Source organism: Pseudoliparis swirei, chromosome 4 (assembly GCF_029220125.1).
Source record: "Pseudoliparis swirei isolate HS2019 ecotype Mariana Trench chromosome 4, NWPU_hadal_v1, whole genome shotgun sequence".
Classification (NCBI taxonomy): domain Eukaryota; kingdom Metazoa; phylum Chordata; class Actinopteri; order Perciformes; family Liparidae; genus Pseudoliparis; species Pseudoliparis swirei.
The window spans coordinates 15,187,108-15,201,371 of record NC_079391.1 but is presented as its reverse complement, the minus strand read 5'-3'; the positions used below and the strand labels follow the sequence as shown (position 1 = coordinate 15,201,371).

Sequence of the window (14,264 nt, the reverse complement as noted above, 5' to 3'; positions counted from 1 at the left end):
TGACTGGCGAACATGTTGTGATGTTTCATAAACACCCGCACTTTCCAGGTTTAAAAGTCATAATGGTCCTCCCAAAGATAGGCATTCAAAAGCACACACACTCATCGTGGGAGAGAGAGAGTTTTCCAACAGGTTGGAAAAGACCTTAAACATGAATCCCTGCAGGTTCCTCCTGTGAGCTTAGCTATCGGTTTCTTTCTCTCTGTGCACTTCTTCATCTTCATCTTCCTTTCTGCTTTAAATGTCATGCATTGGCAAACATACAGCAGAAGCTCTCTTTTTCTCTGCAACGTTCTCTCTTCCTACCCCCTACCTTTCGTTCCATCTGTCTTGTCCTTGCCCTATCTCTGTCTTTAAAGTGCCAGAGGTCATTTCATTTCATGTATAAATAATTCACAAGGGGCCATGCAGCCAGTGTGAGGTGGCTGTCTTAAACAAGCAGCGGCTTTGATTTAGCTCTGTCACCAGAGGCCCAGTGAAGGTCATCTCTCCCCAATGAACACTCCTCTGCAGCCATGGTGGCTGGGGCTGAAACAATTTACAGCTGGAATTGCATTATCAGGCCACAAACACTGTCTTAGTAGTTGTTGATATAGAAATAGAACAGCTGAAAGTGCTCTCTGTCTTCATTTGTTATCAAAACAAAAGTAGGTTGAGGGATATGATATCTGTTTCCCATAGGTCTAGACAAGCTGCCACTAAAAGCAAACAGTGCCTCTTATAACAATCGTATCTCTATAATTCAGATTGTTTTTTATTGTAAATCTTCATTAATCTTGAGATAAAATAAAGTTGAACATTTGAAGAAAGTACAATGTGCTCTGATCTGTGTGATTTGGGTTGTGTCATTGTTCCTTCATTGAAATCAAATTAATATTGCTAAGGTGAGCGCTTGAGTTCAGAAAAAAAGTATTATTTGATATTATTATTTAAAACATCGGGGAGTGGAAGGCTAAAGAAGTCCTAGAGAGCAATAGACTTCTCACTGCATGTTTCCTTGAGACTCACGGGGCCCGGAGGCTCGATCAAGGTGACTGCACACAGAATGAGTTTCCATCTCTAATCTAAAACACACACGTGTGCACTCTACGTAACCAACCTCTCTTTCATTGATTAAGCTAAGATAACAGCTGTGTGTTCAGAGTCAAACCTTGTGGTGTGTTGTGGAAGATCACACTAAAACAAGTGTAGATAGGGGTGTGAACTACCAAAGGGAGTTTTCACAAAGGACATGTTGACATATAGGAAAAGCACAGCGGTAAATAATAAAATAAAGGATGGCTGAAATTCCATCAAGCTGCTTCAGTTCCAAGGGCTGTATCTGAAACCACCCACCAAATAACACATTATATTAACAAATGTGAATCTATGTTTGACTAAACATATTGTCCTCACAAAATCCCAGTGGAACACAAATAGGTAGTGTAGGGCTTGTACACTATAGCCTTCAGGGTCTTGCATTTTCTTACAGGATGCCCCAGGGATCTATCTGGATGCCCTTTATTGACCATGCTTACCCCTGGGGCAAATCATGCATATACATAATTGCTCTTGCTTAGCAAATGATAAGTAACGGTCTGTCCCAAGAAAGCCGGGTACCCACGATTAGTTTTTGTATTATGTCTTGTCTTGCTGAATTTGAAAATTGGATCTCAAACAAATTCTGAATGACTCTAACATCTTAAATATCACTTCCTTGTCTAGTGAGGGTGCCTTAATGATATTTAAAAAGATGTCCCTATTCAAACATTATTTGAGATTTAGAGGTCCTCCATACATTACCTCCTCCAGACACAATGCCATTTATTTTGGGACTTTTGAGCGTTAATGGTAACACCTGTGTGTCCTTCCTGCTATGACGAGTCAAAATGTTTGCATTGAAAACAACCTATCGTTTTTGAATTTTAATGAATTAATGTAGCAGTTGAGACTGTGTCCCAACATTCGTTTCGGTGCTACCCAGCAAACATCGGGTCTCCGGATACTTCCTGATACAACAACAGGTGTTGAGCCAAAACAAAAACTAAGATGACATCGACACTGACACCTGCTTTTGTGATGTCAAAACCAAAACAGGTTTCTGAAAATAATTAGTTTTTCTGTAACCTTTGTTAAGTGTGTGTGTGTGTGTGTGTGTGTGTGTGTGTGTGTGTGTGTGTGTGTGGCCCTAAATCTTCTGGTAGTTCTTGTCTTAATAGGCTGGAATGCTTTGAAAGAGAAATACAGATAGGTACGGCAGCAAGCACAGGCCATTATATGTTTATGTGGACACTAATGTTCACATTTACCCATCTCTTTCTCTCTCTCTTTCTGACACACACAAACACACAGACAAAATGGGCATCTGTAAAGTGCTCACTCAGCGAAGCAGCTGCATCAGCAGAATAAGACAGAATAGAAAGCAGTGTCTTTGTTTCTGTGTGTGTGGTTGAGAGAAAGAGAGTGCGCATGTGTGAGGAGTTATGGGTGACGGGAGCTTTGAGCAGACAAAGGGGAATCACTGCTACTCTCAGCGTCCATTAGACTAACCCTATTGATCAATATTGATCCTTGCTACCACAGAGCTCTGTCTAATAGGCTCCTGCACGCCCTGATAAAATGACAGCATTAGCGCACCTACCCAGATGGATGGATTTGGGGGTGGGTGGGTAAACCAGGAAAAAAGAGAGAGAGAGAAATAAGGAGACTAGAAAGATTTACAGGTCCAGAGGCGAAAGGAGAGGCGACAATACGGTAGATCATGTGTTCAAGACAGACACTAAGAGCCAAAGAAAATGAGCCAGAAAGAGATTTAACAGAGATGTTTTAATAGAATAATCCTTGATTTTTCATGCAGACACAGTCTAAACCAGGATCCATGAAGCAACAATACAGCTCTTTCAGCATATCAATTACTTGGTGCATTTTCCCCTGACTGACCGTTTTAGAGAACATAAAGGGAAAGAGAGGAAGTCCCCGTACAGCCATCATAGTAAAAGCATTTGACATCAATGTATGTCTCAGACGAGAGAGAGAGTAAAAGGGAAGAGTGAGTTTTTGGCCATGTGTCTTGTGTCTGTTCTCCTGCCCCCTGACACCCTCTTGCTTGAATAATAAATAGGGATCAGCTGTTACTGTTATTTAGCCACCTGACTCTTATTAACTACTCAGCCTGCTGAGTGTATGGAGCGAGGCAGAAAGTATCTACTTTTATCAGAAAGCATTTGAGAAGTCTGAGAAGTCGTCCCTCACATGCTCATATCCTCCCTGTTTGTTATCCCAGTAATAACTAAGAGGAAACAAAAAGATTCCTTTCCAGAAGCACATAAGGCAATAGATTTGCTTAATATAACAGCCCCCTAGATAGGGAAAGGTGGGTAAATACAGTCGTGTTAAATATTGTCTAAAGAAAGTTTGTCATGAGGTAAAGCTGATTCAGCACAGAGCGAGGCGCCACAGTTAGTGTTTGAGACTCAAACTCTCAATAACTAAGGGGCTTCTCTTTGATTTAGATTATTGCTTTGTCTGAAATCCCTCACTGATTCATGTCCTACTCCCAAAAACAGGCACTCAACAGTTTACTCAATTTTCATCTGTAAATTAAGATTTCTACACAAGTCATCCAAATATGTTGGCATTGCCAACAGGTGTAGAGTCACACACAACACAGGTCATGTATGCATCTTTGAAATGGAAAGCAATGCATTGTGGGATTAGGAGAAAGCAATTTTACACTGAGAATTTCGATACTCAAAAAAAAGTCAGTGGGTGAATTTAGTAAATGGGGAGTGATTTGGAACACAGCAACAGATGCTTCGGATTTTAATCCAAGTTCTTTTAAATAGCTGTTTCATTAAATATAGTGGGTACTGTATCTGTGTTGTTCATTTGTTAATTTGTTCTTCCTTTCCCCCTTTATGCCTCATTAATGCACACACCAACACATTTACAATGTTTAATATATGGACGAGTTTGTAAGAAAGACATACAGTGACTTCTAGATCTGTGTATTCGAGGGAAAAAAACTTGACCCAGTAGGTCAGTTTCTCATGAATTTCCTCAAAATATAGCCTTTAGATTTAGTTCACGTTTTCTTTTTCCTTTTGCTTCTCAAAGGCATCAATCGGGGATAGCTAAAGCCTGCAGGCTGGTTTTCACACAGGGAAAAAAGAAGCTGGAACACAGTCCGAGCTTTGTGCAGGGGCTTGCATATAGAGCACATAGTGTTAGGGTAACCAGGCAGTGCAGCTGGCCTTTCACAACTATGCAACTTTAAAGCAGTGTTTAAATCAAGATGCACAAGACAAGAACCCTGTTCTCCCACATGAACACACACATAGAAGGAAAAGAAAGTGATGGAAAGCGGAACAGGGAAATGTGGAAAAGATGAGCCTTCAATACAGGACCTAGTAGCTCCATCAAGGTACATTATGGCTCAAATAAATAGCTGCAGCAACACATTTATTTTTATTTTAACATGCTTGTAAAACTATCTCTCTGCTTCATTTGAAGGGTTTTTATTTGACTCTGCTACCGACTCATATGCAGGTCACGATGTAGCCAAACTGTCTTTTTCAGAGGTGCAATTCTATAAATAATGAAAGACCTGTCAGATAACCTTTTAGCAATTTGAGAGTAAAAATAAAGTAAAGTAGAACTGAACTTGTGTTTCAAAATAATAATAAAAAACACCATGTTCTGGTATCATCTCTTTGTAGAATTGATGTTGTTGTCGTCTTGTATTTTAACAACCCACATGCATACAAAGTGAGCCATTTTGGCAATACTATTCAGCTAGAAATATGAAAACATGCTAGTTAGTTCATCCTCCCAGCCCCAAAACCATCTCCACAACATTCCTTTCATAAATGTGCAGTACTGGAGTATTTCTTTTAAGAAACCCGAGTGAGCTGGTATGTGGATGGGCCCATTATAGAGCTACTTCTGCTCGAGGTTACCTTTGTCACTATCAGATCTCCTCTTATGTTCTGACCCATGGCCCAGTAGTTATTTCAAGGTTGGATGACAATACTCCACTCGGGCCAACCCTCCAATGTACTTACTGCATACTCACCCACCCACTGTCCATTACTCTACACACGTACAGATGCACAGAAACTCCCTCTTGCTAGTGTATGTGCGTTGGCACCTGCATGACAGAGCCTTCTCATCTCTGATGTTAGTGTGAGCAGCAGGCGTGGCAGCATTCTATAAGGAGGTATGAGGTCAGTGTCAAGACATGTTTATCCCCACCAATTACTATCCAACTCACACCCGTTGCTTGTCCAATTTCAATCTGTTAAAAAAAATATGACAATATGTGTTGCCCAAAGGGAGGGTATGTGTCTTATTTTCCTCAGTGCAGCATCACAGCACTTGCTTTTCTCCCAGAGCACCCTACCCCCTCCCTCTTCTCCCTGCCTCCTGTAAGCATTCCTGCCCCTCCCCCCTTTCGTCCCTGTGGCCGGTATGGATCTGTGAAATGTTGGCAGGGTGTGCTGCTATGGCATAGAGCCTCCGCAGTAGGCATGAGGATGTGAAAGAGAAAGAGGTGAGGAAGATTATCTCAGAAAGTAGACTGGATACAATTAAATCATTGTTTGCCCAATCGTGACATGCAGGCTGCCATGTTCCACCAACCAACATATGTGTATTGTGGCCAGTGACCTAAAGGCCATTGCTCTCCGTCAGTCAAACTCTGACCCACTCCAGCTAATATGAGCTGTAGTGGCAGTGGATGCCAACAAGTTGTTTGTAATAACCAGATATTCTGCAAATGTTGCTCTGCTTCTCTTGCAGTACAAACCAATTATATAACTCTTTCTTTGATTGTGTGGTTTGAAATGAGTTACGATTTACGATAATAAGAACGTCTGATCATAGCTTAGAGTAATGTACGATAAATGGTCCTAATAACCCATGTGCCTCAGACACTTGTAACACACTTAATGCTGGGAGAATGTAGGAAAAGAAAGGAAGATCACTGTAGGCTATAACAATCTCTTTTTATTCTCTACTCCGAACAATCAATTGGGAATGCACAGTCCTCACAGGTACCATTATTATAAAAGGCCAAACATTTATGTCATGTCTCTGCATACAGTAATAGAAAGGATATATGACATTCTAAATCAGATAGTATACTAATAATGAATACTGTTCCAATAAACCACTCTGTAATATTCATCGGGCGCTCACACAAAGGCTGATTTATTCCTTCCACTCATTAATATCATATTTACTACTCAAAAGTGTTGCTCTGCTGTCCAGTTTCACTCTCTCTCTGCACTCACCCTCCAATTCCAAACCAAAAGTCTCCTCTCTGCACTTCCATCTCTCTTCCTATTTATCTCTCTCTGTTCACATCCTGAAGTGGTTGCATTTCATTTTTGGTTTCTCGAAAGAAAACTTCCTTATGCCTGAGTTACCACTAAAGACATTGCAGTGGTTACAGCATTCCAGAAAGCCTAGCTGTGTTTGTGATACCTTGATGGTTTTCTCACACCATCGGAGGATTAAACTGAATTCACATTGGTTTCAAAGATGGCCACTTTTTCAGACTGCCTGGGTGATCTCAGTGCTGAGGCCCTCTGCCATGTCAGAGACTGCGTCGGGAACTTCCTGGATGTTCCCGCTCAGGTGTACCTCCTTTTTCAATCCACAGTCCCTCTGCTCCTTGATAGGCATCTCCTCCGGCTTTTCATTACCATTAACACATTCCTTTATCAGTGTGGCAGCAGAATGTGTGCACGCTCCATTCACAGCTGGAAGTACATCTACTTCTGCCACATCCTTTGTACCAGAAGGGCTCTCTATATCTCCATTTTCCATCTTGCTCTCTTCCTCAGCGCAAGGCAGCTCTTCCACAGGGACCTCAGCTACCTCTTCGGACTCAGCCGTAATTTCGGTGGCAGAGACAGATTCTGAGATGACAATCTCTGGGACAGGTTCTGCTCTTTCTGGCTCAGCTGCTGCCTCAGTGCAGGGGGCTTCAGTTGCAACTGATTTCTCTTCTACGGACTGATATTCAGTGTGGACCTTCTCTGCTGCAGTCTCCAAGACCTCAGCTGATTCCACTTCCGCATTCTCAAGTTCGGTAATCTCAGATGTGGCTACAATCGGTTCCGGTGTAACGTCTTTGACTTCTTCATCTGCTTCAGATTCCATTGCACCAGCCACCTGCTCAGGCTCTGGCTGGAGTACTTGCTCTGGTTCTGGTTCTGGCTCAGACACTTTCACTGATACTTGCTCCAGCACTGGCTCTGCAGCTGCCTCAGCCACTGGCTCGGGTTCAGGGAGTGCAGCAGGGAGCACTGTGTCCTTCAAAGTGGCTTCTGGCTCAGTAACAGTCTCTGGGATGGGCTCTGGCTCTGGCTCTTGGTCCTTGGGTGCTTCCTCTTTGCTGACGGGAACAACCTCTGGCTCCGAAACCATTTCTACAGCTGAAGCAGATTCTTTTACAAGGAGCTCTTCAGGTGCAGCTTCAGACTCAAGCTCAATGGGCACAGGTTCCTCCACTGCTGCTGCTGCTGTAGCCTCTTGGAGCTCCACTGGGGCCTGTTCCTCTACTACTGAGACTAACTCCACTGCTGCTGGAGCTGGTTCCTCTACTGATGCAGCTAGTTCTTGTGCTGCTGGAGCTGCCTTTATTTCAGTAGGAGCCGGTTCTTCTGCTAAAGGAGCTGGTTCTTCTACTGCATGAGCTGGTTCTTCTACTGCAGGAATTGGTTCTGCCACTGCAGGAGTGGGTTCTTCTGCAACAGGAGCTGCTTCTTTTACTGCAGGAGTTAGTTCTTCTACTGCAGGAGTTGGCTCTTCTACTACAGGAATTGGTTCTACCACTGCAGGAGTGGGTTCTTTTGCAACAGGAGTTGGTTCTTTTACTGCAGGAGTTGGTTCTTCTACTGCAGGAGTGGGTTCTACCACTGCAGGAGTGGGTTCTTTTGCAACAGGAGTTGGTTCTTCTGCTACAGGAGTTGGTTCTTCTACTGCAGGAGTTGGTTCTTCTGCTACAGGAGTTGGTTCTTCTGCTACAGGAGTTGGTTCTTCTGCTACAGGAGTTGGTTCTTCTACTGCAGGAGTTGGTTCTTTTGCAACAGGAGTTGGTTCTTTTACTGCAGGAGTTGGTTCTTCTGCTACAGGAGTTGGTTCTTCTGCTACAGGAGTTGGTTCTTCTACTGCAGGAGTTGGTTCTTCTGCAACAGGAGTTGGTTCTTTTACTGCAGGAGTTGGTTCTTCTGCTACAGGAGTTGGTTCTTCTGCTACAGGAGTTGGTTCTTCTACTGCAGGAGTTGGTTCTTCTGCAACAGGAGTTGGTTCTTTTGCTACAGGAGTTGGTTCTTCTGCTACAGGAGTTGGTTCTTCTACTGCAGGAGTTGGTTCTTCTGCAACAGGAGTTGGTTCTTTTACTGCAGGAGTTGGTTCTTCTGCTACAGGAGTTGGTTCTTCTACTGCAGGAGCTGGCTCTTGCGCTACTGGAGCTGCCTTCTCTTCTGCAAGAGTGGGTTCTTCTGCTGCAGGAGCTGGTTCTTCTACTGCAATAACTGGTTCTTGTGCTACAAAAACGGCCTTTTCTTCTGCAGGAGCTGGTTCTTCTGCTACTGGAGCTACAGACGCTGTCTCCTCTGGAGCTGCAGATTTGGGCTCTCCTGGAGCCTCCACAGCTTCAGTTACTGCTGCCACAGATGACCCCACAGATGACCCCACAGCTTCCTCCACTACATTGCTTGTCTCAGTTGTCAACTTAGCTTCTGTGGCCGGGGCTCCGTCCTCTACTTTAGCAGACTCCTCCGCACCACCAGCAGTTGCTTTGGTCTCATCCTTTGTCTCTTTTGGATCGCTTACGTCATATCCTTTCCTCTTCCTGCTCAGTTTGCCTCCCATGATGTCTCCTAGGAACAAGTAGATGAAGGTGTATTTTAATATGAGAGATCAAACATTGTGCGAAATGGGCCCAGCTGGCTGGGTTCAAGCATGATGTGAGGTAACAGTGCTAACCAACAGTGTGCCACCCAAGCACTGAGATGATCCTACTTTACTGAGGTACTTCTTCTAGGTATTTAAAATATGTACACCACATGTGAATATTAGGAATGTATTTCCGTCATGCTTTACAAAATGCATTTCCTTCGAAAGGCAACAGTTTTTTTGTCAGAAAGCAGCATTGAGAGAAGTCTATTGTCTAGAAGTGAACAAGATGTTCAATTAGCAATCGGCTCCCAGCCAAACGGCTTGGCTAGAGAACAAATGTAAATGCATGGGAACCTTACTTAGATCAGACCACTCCACAGAGAGTCAAACCTTTCAGGAATGTTGGGTACGGTTCAATGCCAAATGAATCCACAACTCTTAGTTGAACATTATGCTGTAGATGTACAACTATCCCTCTTTCCGCATGACAAGCTACAAACTAGTTTAGATATGCAACTCCAAGCCTGCGGTTACAACCTACAATATATGAATTACAAAAGTGTATTTTCTGTATAAACTTAAGATCAGTGTAAAGAAAACCAACAATAATAATAAAACTAATATAAACTGTGAATAGAGCAAACGTGTACTAGCCAGCTAGTTCTTCGTGTGAATGTGTGGCTGTATAGAGGAAGAGTTTCAGATTGCAACAGCATAGAGCTTCCTTTCAGTGACAGAATAGAGAACTGGAAGTTCAACTTTATCTTACTGATAATGAATGCTACAGCTGACGCTGTTTAAAAATAAGAGAGCCCCTAAACAGATTGAGATTACAGGTTATAATTATTTTAAATGCCACAGATAATTGAATTTGCCTATTTCGGTTTGAGAGACTAATCAAAAGAATGCTAAAAATAAGTGATTATTTCCAAAATGCAACAAGTATAGGACTTTTAGCACCGCAGAAATAAGAACAACCTGGGAACTGTCCGTAGTGCTGCAATGGAGCAATCAAGACGAGATGCGCCATATACCATAATGGGGTAGGCCTACAAGCTGCACATCCGTTACACTACTTTACAATAAAAATGAACAGGCCATTTGTAATTTGTATGATTTTGCACCAAGGAAAACCAAATTATGCGGATGGATAATGCAAACTAATCCGGCTGTATCTTTCTATGTGATTGATTTCTCATATGTCTATTTTTTTCGCCGAACCGTCTTTGGTGCATTCGGCCCTCAAAATGGCACAAAGCGGAAATGCCATATTTTAAGGTAAAAAGCCCTGACATTTTTAAATCAAATCATTGCGGAATTTTTTTCAACACATTTTAGATAAAATACGTGAATGTACAGTAGGCCTACACAGAGCTTGACACTCATTCGGAAAGAGAAAGACACGCATGAGGAACGGCAGCATGTGCCAGCCGGTAACAAAGGATGGAGATTCCTCACCATAGATCCCCACTGACCAAAAGTAATGGGTTGGGCTGAATTGCCAGCAGAACACTGATGCTAATCTGCGATATATTGAACGATATATGCGCTATACTCTACAGGGGAATTACACTATACACTGGCTATGAACACTTGAAATAAAAGCTGTAGAGGTCTCCATCCCCCATTTCAACCCGCCCACCGCTGCTTCTCTCAGCTGCTCTGCCCTTTTTGTTCACGAGCAATTGAAAACGTCGTAGGCTACTCACACGAACATGCAAAAGAAAACGAAATCCACCACAATAACGCGTTGATACATAATGAGCACCACAAATTCCTAACTTTGTTTTGCGCTTTATTCCATTTTTTTTATTTACATATCCAAGCCTGAAAAAAACCAGCTACCTCAGAAGACGCACTACATCAAATCCGACCACTTAGAACGGGAAAGAGGACAAAAAAATCCTGTCTCCGTTATGCCGGTCTTAAAATGTCCTATTATGCAAATGTGCATAAAAGGAGAAAGGCAAAGAGAGAGAGAGTGGGGGAGAGAGAACAATGGGTAAGCGGCTGCTCGTGCGCATTTGTCTTTCTTACCCACATCTTTTCTTTCATTTTACCCACATAGATCCATACACTTGGAACTGAACAAATAAGCATAAAAAAACGGAAGCAATGCTCTGCATTAGACCGACCTGTATTTCTCGAGAGTGATCACTTCTTCTTTTTCCAGGCTCCGGCTGGATGTGATAATGGAGGTAAACCTTTGGAGTGACAGCTGCAGATTCCGCCCCTGCCTCCGAGGTGCAGTCTGGGACTGTGTAGAAACTGAGGAGTGCCTCCTCACAGTTTTCTAGACATCTGTCGCTATCACAATCCAGCCCACCCTCTGCCCCGTCTGCAATCTATACCCTCCCAATCTTTAACCCCTCCTCTCCCGCACACACCCACTTCAGAGCGTATTTCTCTGTTGCGTTACATCTGCGGACTGAGGGAGATTTAAAGCAGGCTTGCAGTAATTTCACATTGTAAAATGTCCATTTATCCTCTGTTCGTGCTTTGCCAGAATATGATGCCATAGGATTTGATGTCAGGCTCCTCTCCACAGGAGTATGACTACAATAGCTATAATATAAATTATGCATATGGCATTATGCCAGTAAAGTCACTTGTGCAGCACACACACACACACACACACACACACACCTTCCTCGATGGTCTGTTCCCTCTGTATATGCATATGCATCTCTACTTGCATCAGAAACCTCGGCAGAAAGCTAAACATGTTTTAATGCATATAATGTATAAAGCAAAGTGATTTTACTTGGATATGGGGAAATTAATCTACATGATTGCAAAATGTGGTTTATTTCTGAACTGCAATAAACTGCATGATTTATGGACATCAATGTGGGCTTCAGAACAACTCATCTAAATCATGCCACATTTATTGCAGGAGCAGGCTGTGAAAGTATTTATATGCAATCCCATACCTGCTTCAAATGAATTCAGGGTTCTGGTTGAGGACCAAAAGTTCACTCTAATGTTGTGAAGTATTTTGATGCATTGCACCTCGTTGCTATTTGCCTTCCATGTGTTATAGGACAAGTTGGTCGGGGGTGAGACTTAATGAAATTCAACAACTGGCCCTTCCAGGTGAACATGTTGTCTTCTTAAAGAGTTTGACAAGCTTGCCACTGACCCACTGCCAGGTTGAGGCATCTGAAAACCATTGATTGGGTATGTTCATTAAACAATGAAGACATTAATCTTTCTCCAACAATACAAACATCTCATATCTCAGTCCATTTGTTTCCACAGTGAAAAGAAAGACGAGATATAGCTCTCTCCTTTACAAATACAGTTCCCTTCCGGTGAAACTCGAAGAAAGACATTACCAATCACACAACAATGGGACTAACGATCTGATTACATCACTCAAAACTCAACAACCTGATATTTAATCACCAAAACACATTGGAGAGCAGCCAGACAGGTTTTCTTTGTTTTTGTTTGGTGGGTGGGCGTCCTGGTTTTGGCATAGTTGAGGGATTTTTTAGGAGATTTTAATACAATTTAAAGAATAGCGGTTACTTTACTCAGGGGGCATTGGAGTACATCAACATATATCAAAAATATATATATTTTTCATGACATTGTATATTATTATATGTTTTGATTCAACACAAGGAATGATTTACTTAGACATAATATATGTTAGCTTACAGAAAGTGATACATCCAAATAGTTTTGGTAGTTTCTTCCCCTTTTGTGTTTTGTTTTCCTTGAGGTTTTTAATAAATATATATATATATATATATCACTCATGTTTTATTCATGCTAAACAGACAATATTATTGAGGAGACAGCACCCTCTCCTGTTACACGAGTCCACAGCAACTATGGAGAAGTCTTGTTGTGCATCAAGATATCAATGACAATAAACCTTTTAGATGTAAAAGATACTATGCACAATGCAAATATCTAGTTGGTTATCGATATTATTTGTGATATATCCATTAAAATTGCATATGACACTCTGTCTATGATAAATTAATAACATTCCTGGTTCATTCAGCATGTCACCACAAACAATGTGGAATGAGTGTCACAGGAATGTCTGTTTGAGTTGATCTTGTTAGACCTGCTATCTACTTTTTCTAACACGAAGTTCGAGTTTCTATCTGTTATAAGATCCACCTTGTTTGTTTTCCCTGCTTGTAGCAGAGCTGAACAGTGACAATGGGGCAACAGAGGCTGAATTTCACATGATGCAAAAGCTCTGGAATGCATTCCCAGGAGTACAACCACCACTCCAGCAGACCAGGCTGCTCCACATAGACAGAGCACTCACAGACATATCCAAGACCTTGGAAAATCCCCCAGAGCTTTAATGTAAATGTCAAAAGCACTGTCTACAAGTCCTGGACCCTCTGGACTAGACTGACCCAAAGACTGAAGAGGTGGATAAATACAGAAACAGGTGTTGGGTGCGACAACACACGACCAGCCAATAGCTTAACGTGTGCAGGAATGTGAAAACAGGGCTTGTGTTGGTTGAGGCTTTCATACATTTTATTGATATATGAATCAATAACTTTATTTCAGAAATTTGACTTCAGAATTCACAGCCACATTCCCAAATTCATTCAATAGAGCGTGAACATGTTTTCAACACAACTCTCAAAACATTTATGCAATAGCCTTAAATGAATGATTTTGAGAGGAGTTGTAAAAAGTCGCACATAACGCTCATCATTAGAGTTGCTTGTTAGTTATTAACTGTGCTGTGTGGCATACTGTGGTTCGCCAACTGGAAATATCTGCAGTGTCAACAAGAGCAAGGTACGATACACAATTGTAATATGTGCAATGTTAAAGTATTAATCAAAGTTTTACACCTGCACATTAACCCATATCCACTAGGAGTTTTGACCTGATGCCGATTTGGTCTTTCAATGACTAAATAAAAGCTGTTGTTTGTGGATATCTGCATTTAATTCTAAATAATTTGATCTGTCATAATTCACGATAAATAAATGCCATACAAGTAAAATAAAATGAAGTTATAGATTTGTATCTAAATATGATGCGAGTTCAAATGTGTTAGATATTAGCAATTGGAATAAAATGGAGGAGGTGTTTTAACTGGTTTGGTTATCATTTCTAAACATTCAGTTTGAGAGACAAATAAATACTACCCTCTACTGGAGACATTATCTTACAACAGTATTATTAGTATGAAATCATTTTTATGAAAATGAATGTACCACAGAGCCTTATTTTTGGATGCTAAAGGTAGATTCAGAATGGATTTAATGTCTGACCAAATGTATGGTTTCTAATTTAATTGGTTCAATTCACACATATTAATCCAATGGATGCTTTTAATGTGACCATGTTCCAGGGTGCACTGCCTGAGGTGATTTAGTCTA

At 41.7% G+C, this 14,264-nt stretch overlaps 1 protein-coding gene across 3 annotated transcripts; it reads right to left on the bottom strand.

Annotated features, from left to right (window-relative positions):
- Positions 1 to 5,965: 5,965 nt before the first annotated feature.
- si:dkey-56m19.5 (cell surface glycoprotein 1) lies at positions 5,966 to 11,204 on the bottom strand. 3 transcript variants are annotated; one of them, XM_056412555.1, is made up of 2 exons: positions 11,025 to 11,204; positions 5,966 to 8,870 (listed from the first exon to the last, which is right to left on the bottom strand). In XM_056412555.1, exon 2 carries the CDS (start codon positions 8,860 to 8,862, stop codon positions 6,535 to 6,537), a length of 2,328 nt encoding a protein of 775 aa, XP_056268530.1. In that variant the 5' UTR covers positions 8,863 to 8,870; positions 11,025 to 11,204; the 3' UTR covers positions 5,966 to 6,534. The 3 variants fall into 3 exon arrangements, with proteins under 3 accessions (XP_056268530.1, XP_056268532.1, XP_056268531.1); XM_056412557.1 differs by lacking the exon at positions 11,025 to 11,204 and adding an exon at positions 10,927 to 10,947; XM_056412556.1 differs by lacking the exon at positions 11,025 to 11,204 and adding an exon at positions 10,348 to 10,483.
- Positions 11,205 to 14,264: the final 3,060 nt, after the last annotated feature.

Coding starts and splice junctions, on each gene's coding strand:
- si:dkey-56m19.5 (XM_056412555.1), bottom strand. CDS start 8,862: ATGGGAGGCAAACTGAGCAGGAAGAGGAAAGGATATGACGTAAGCGAT.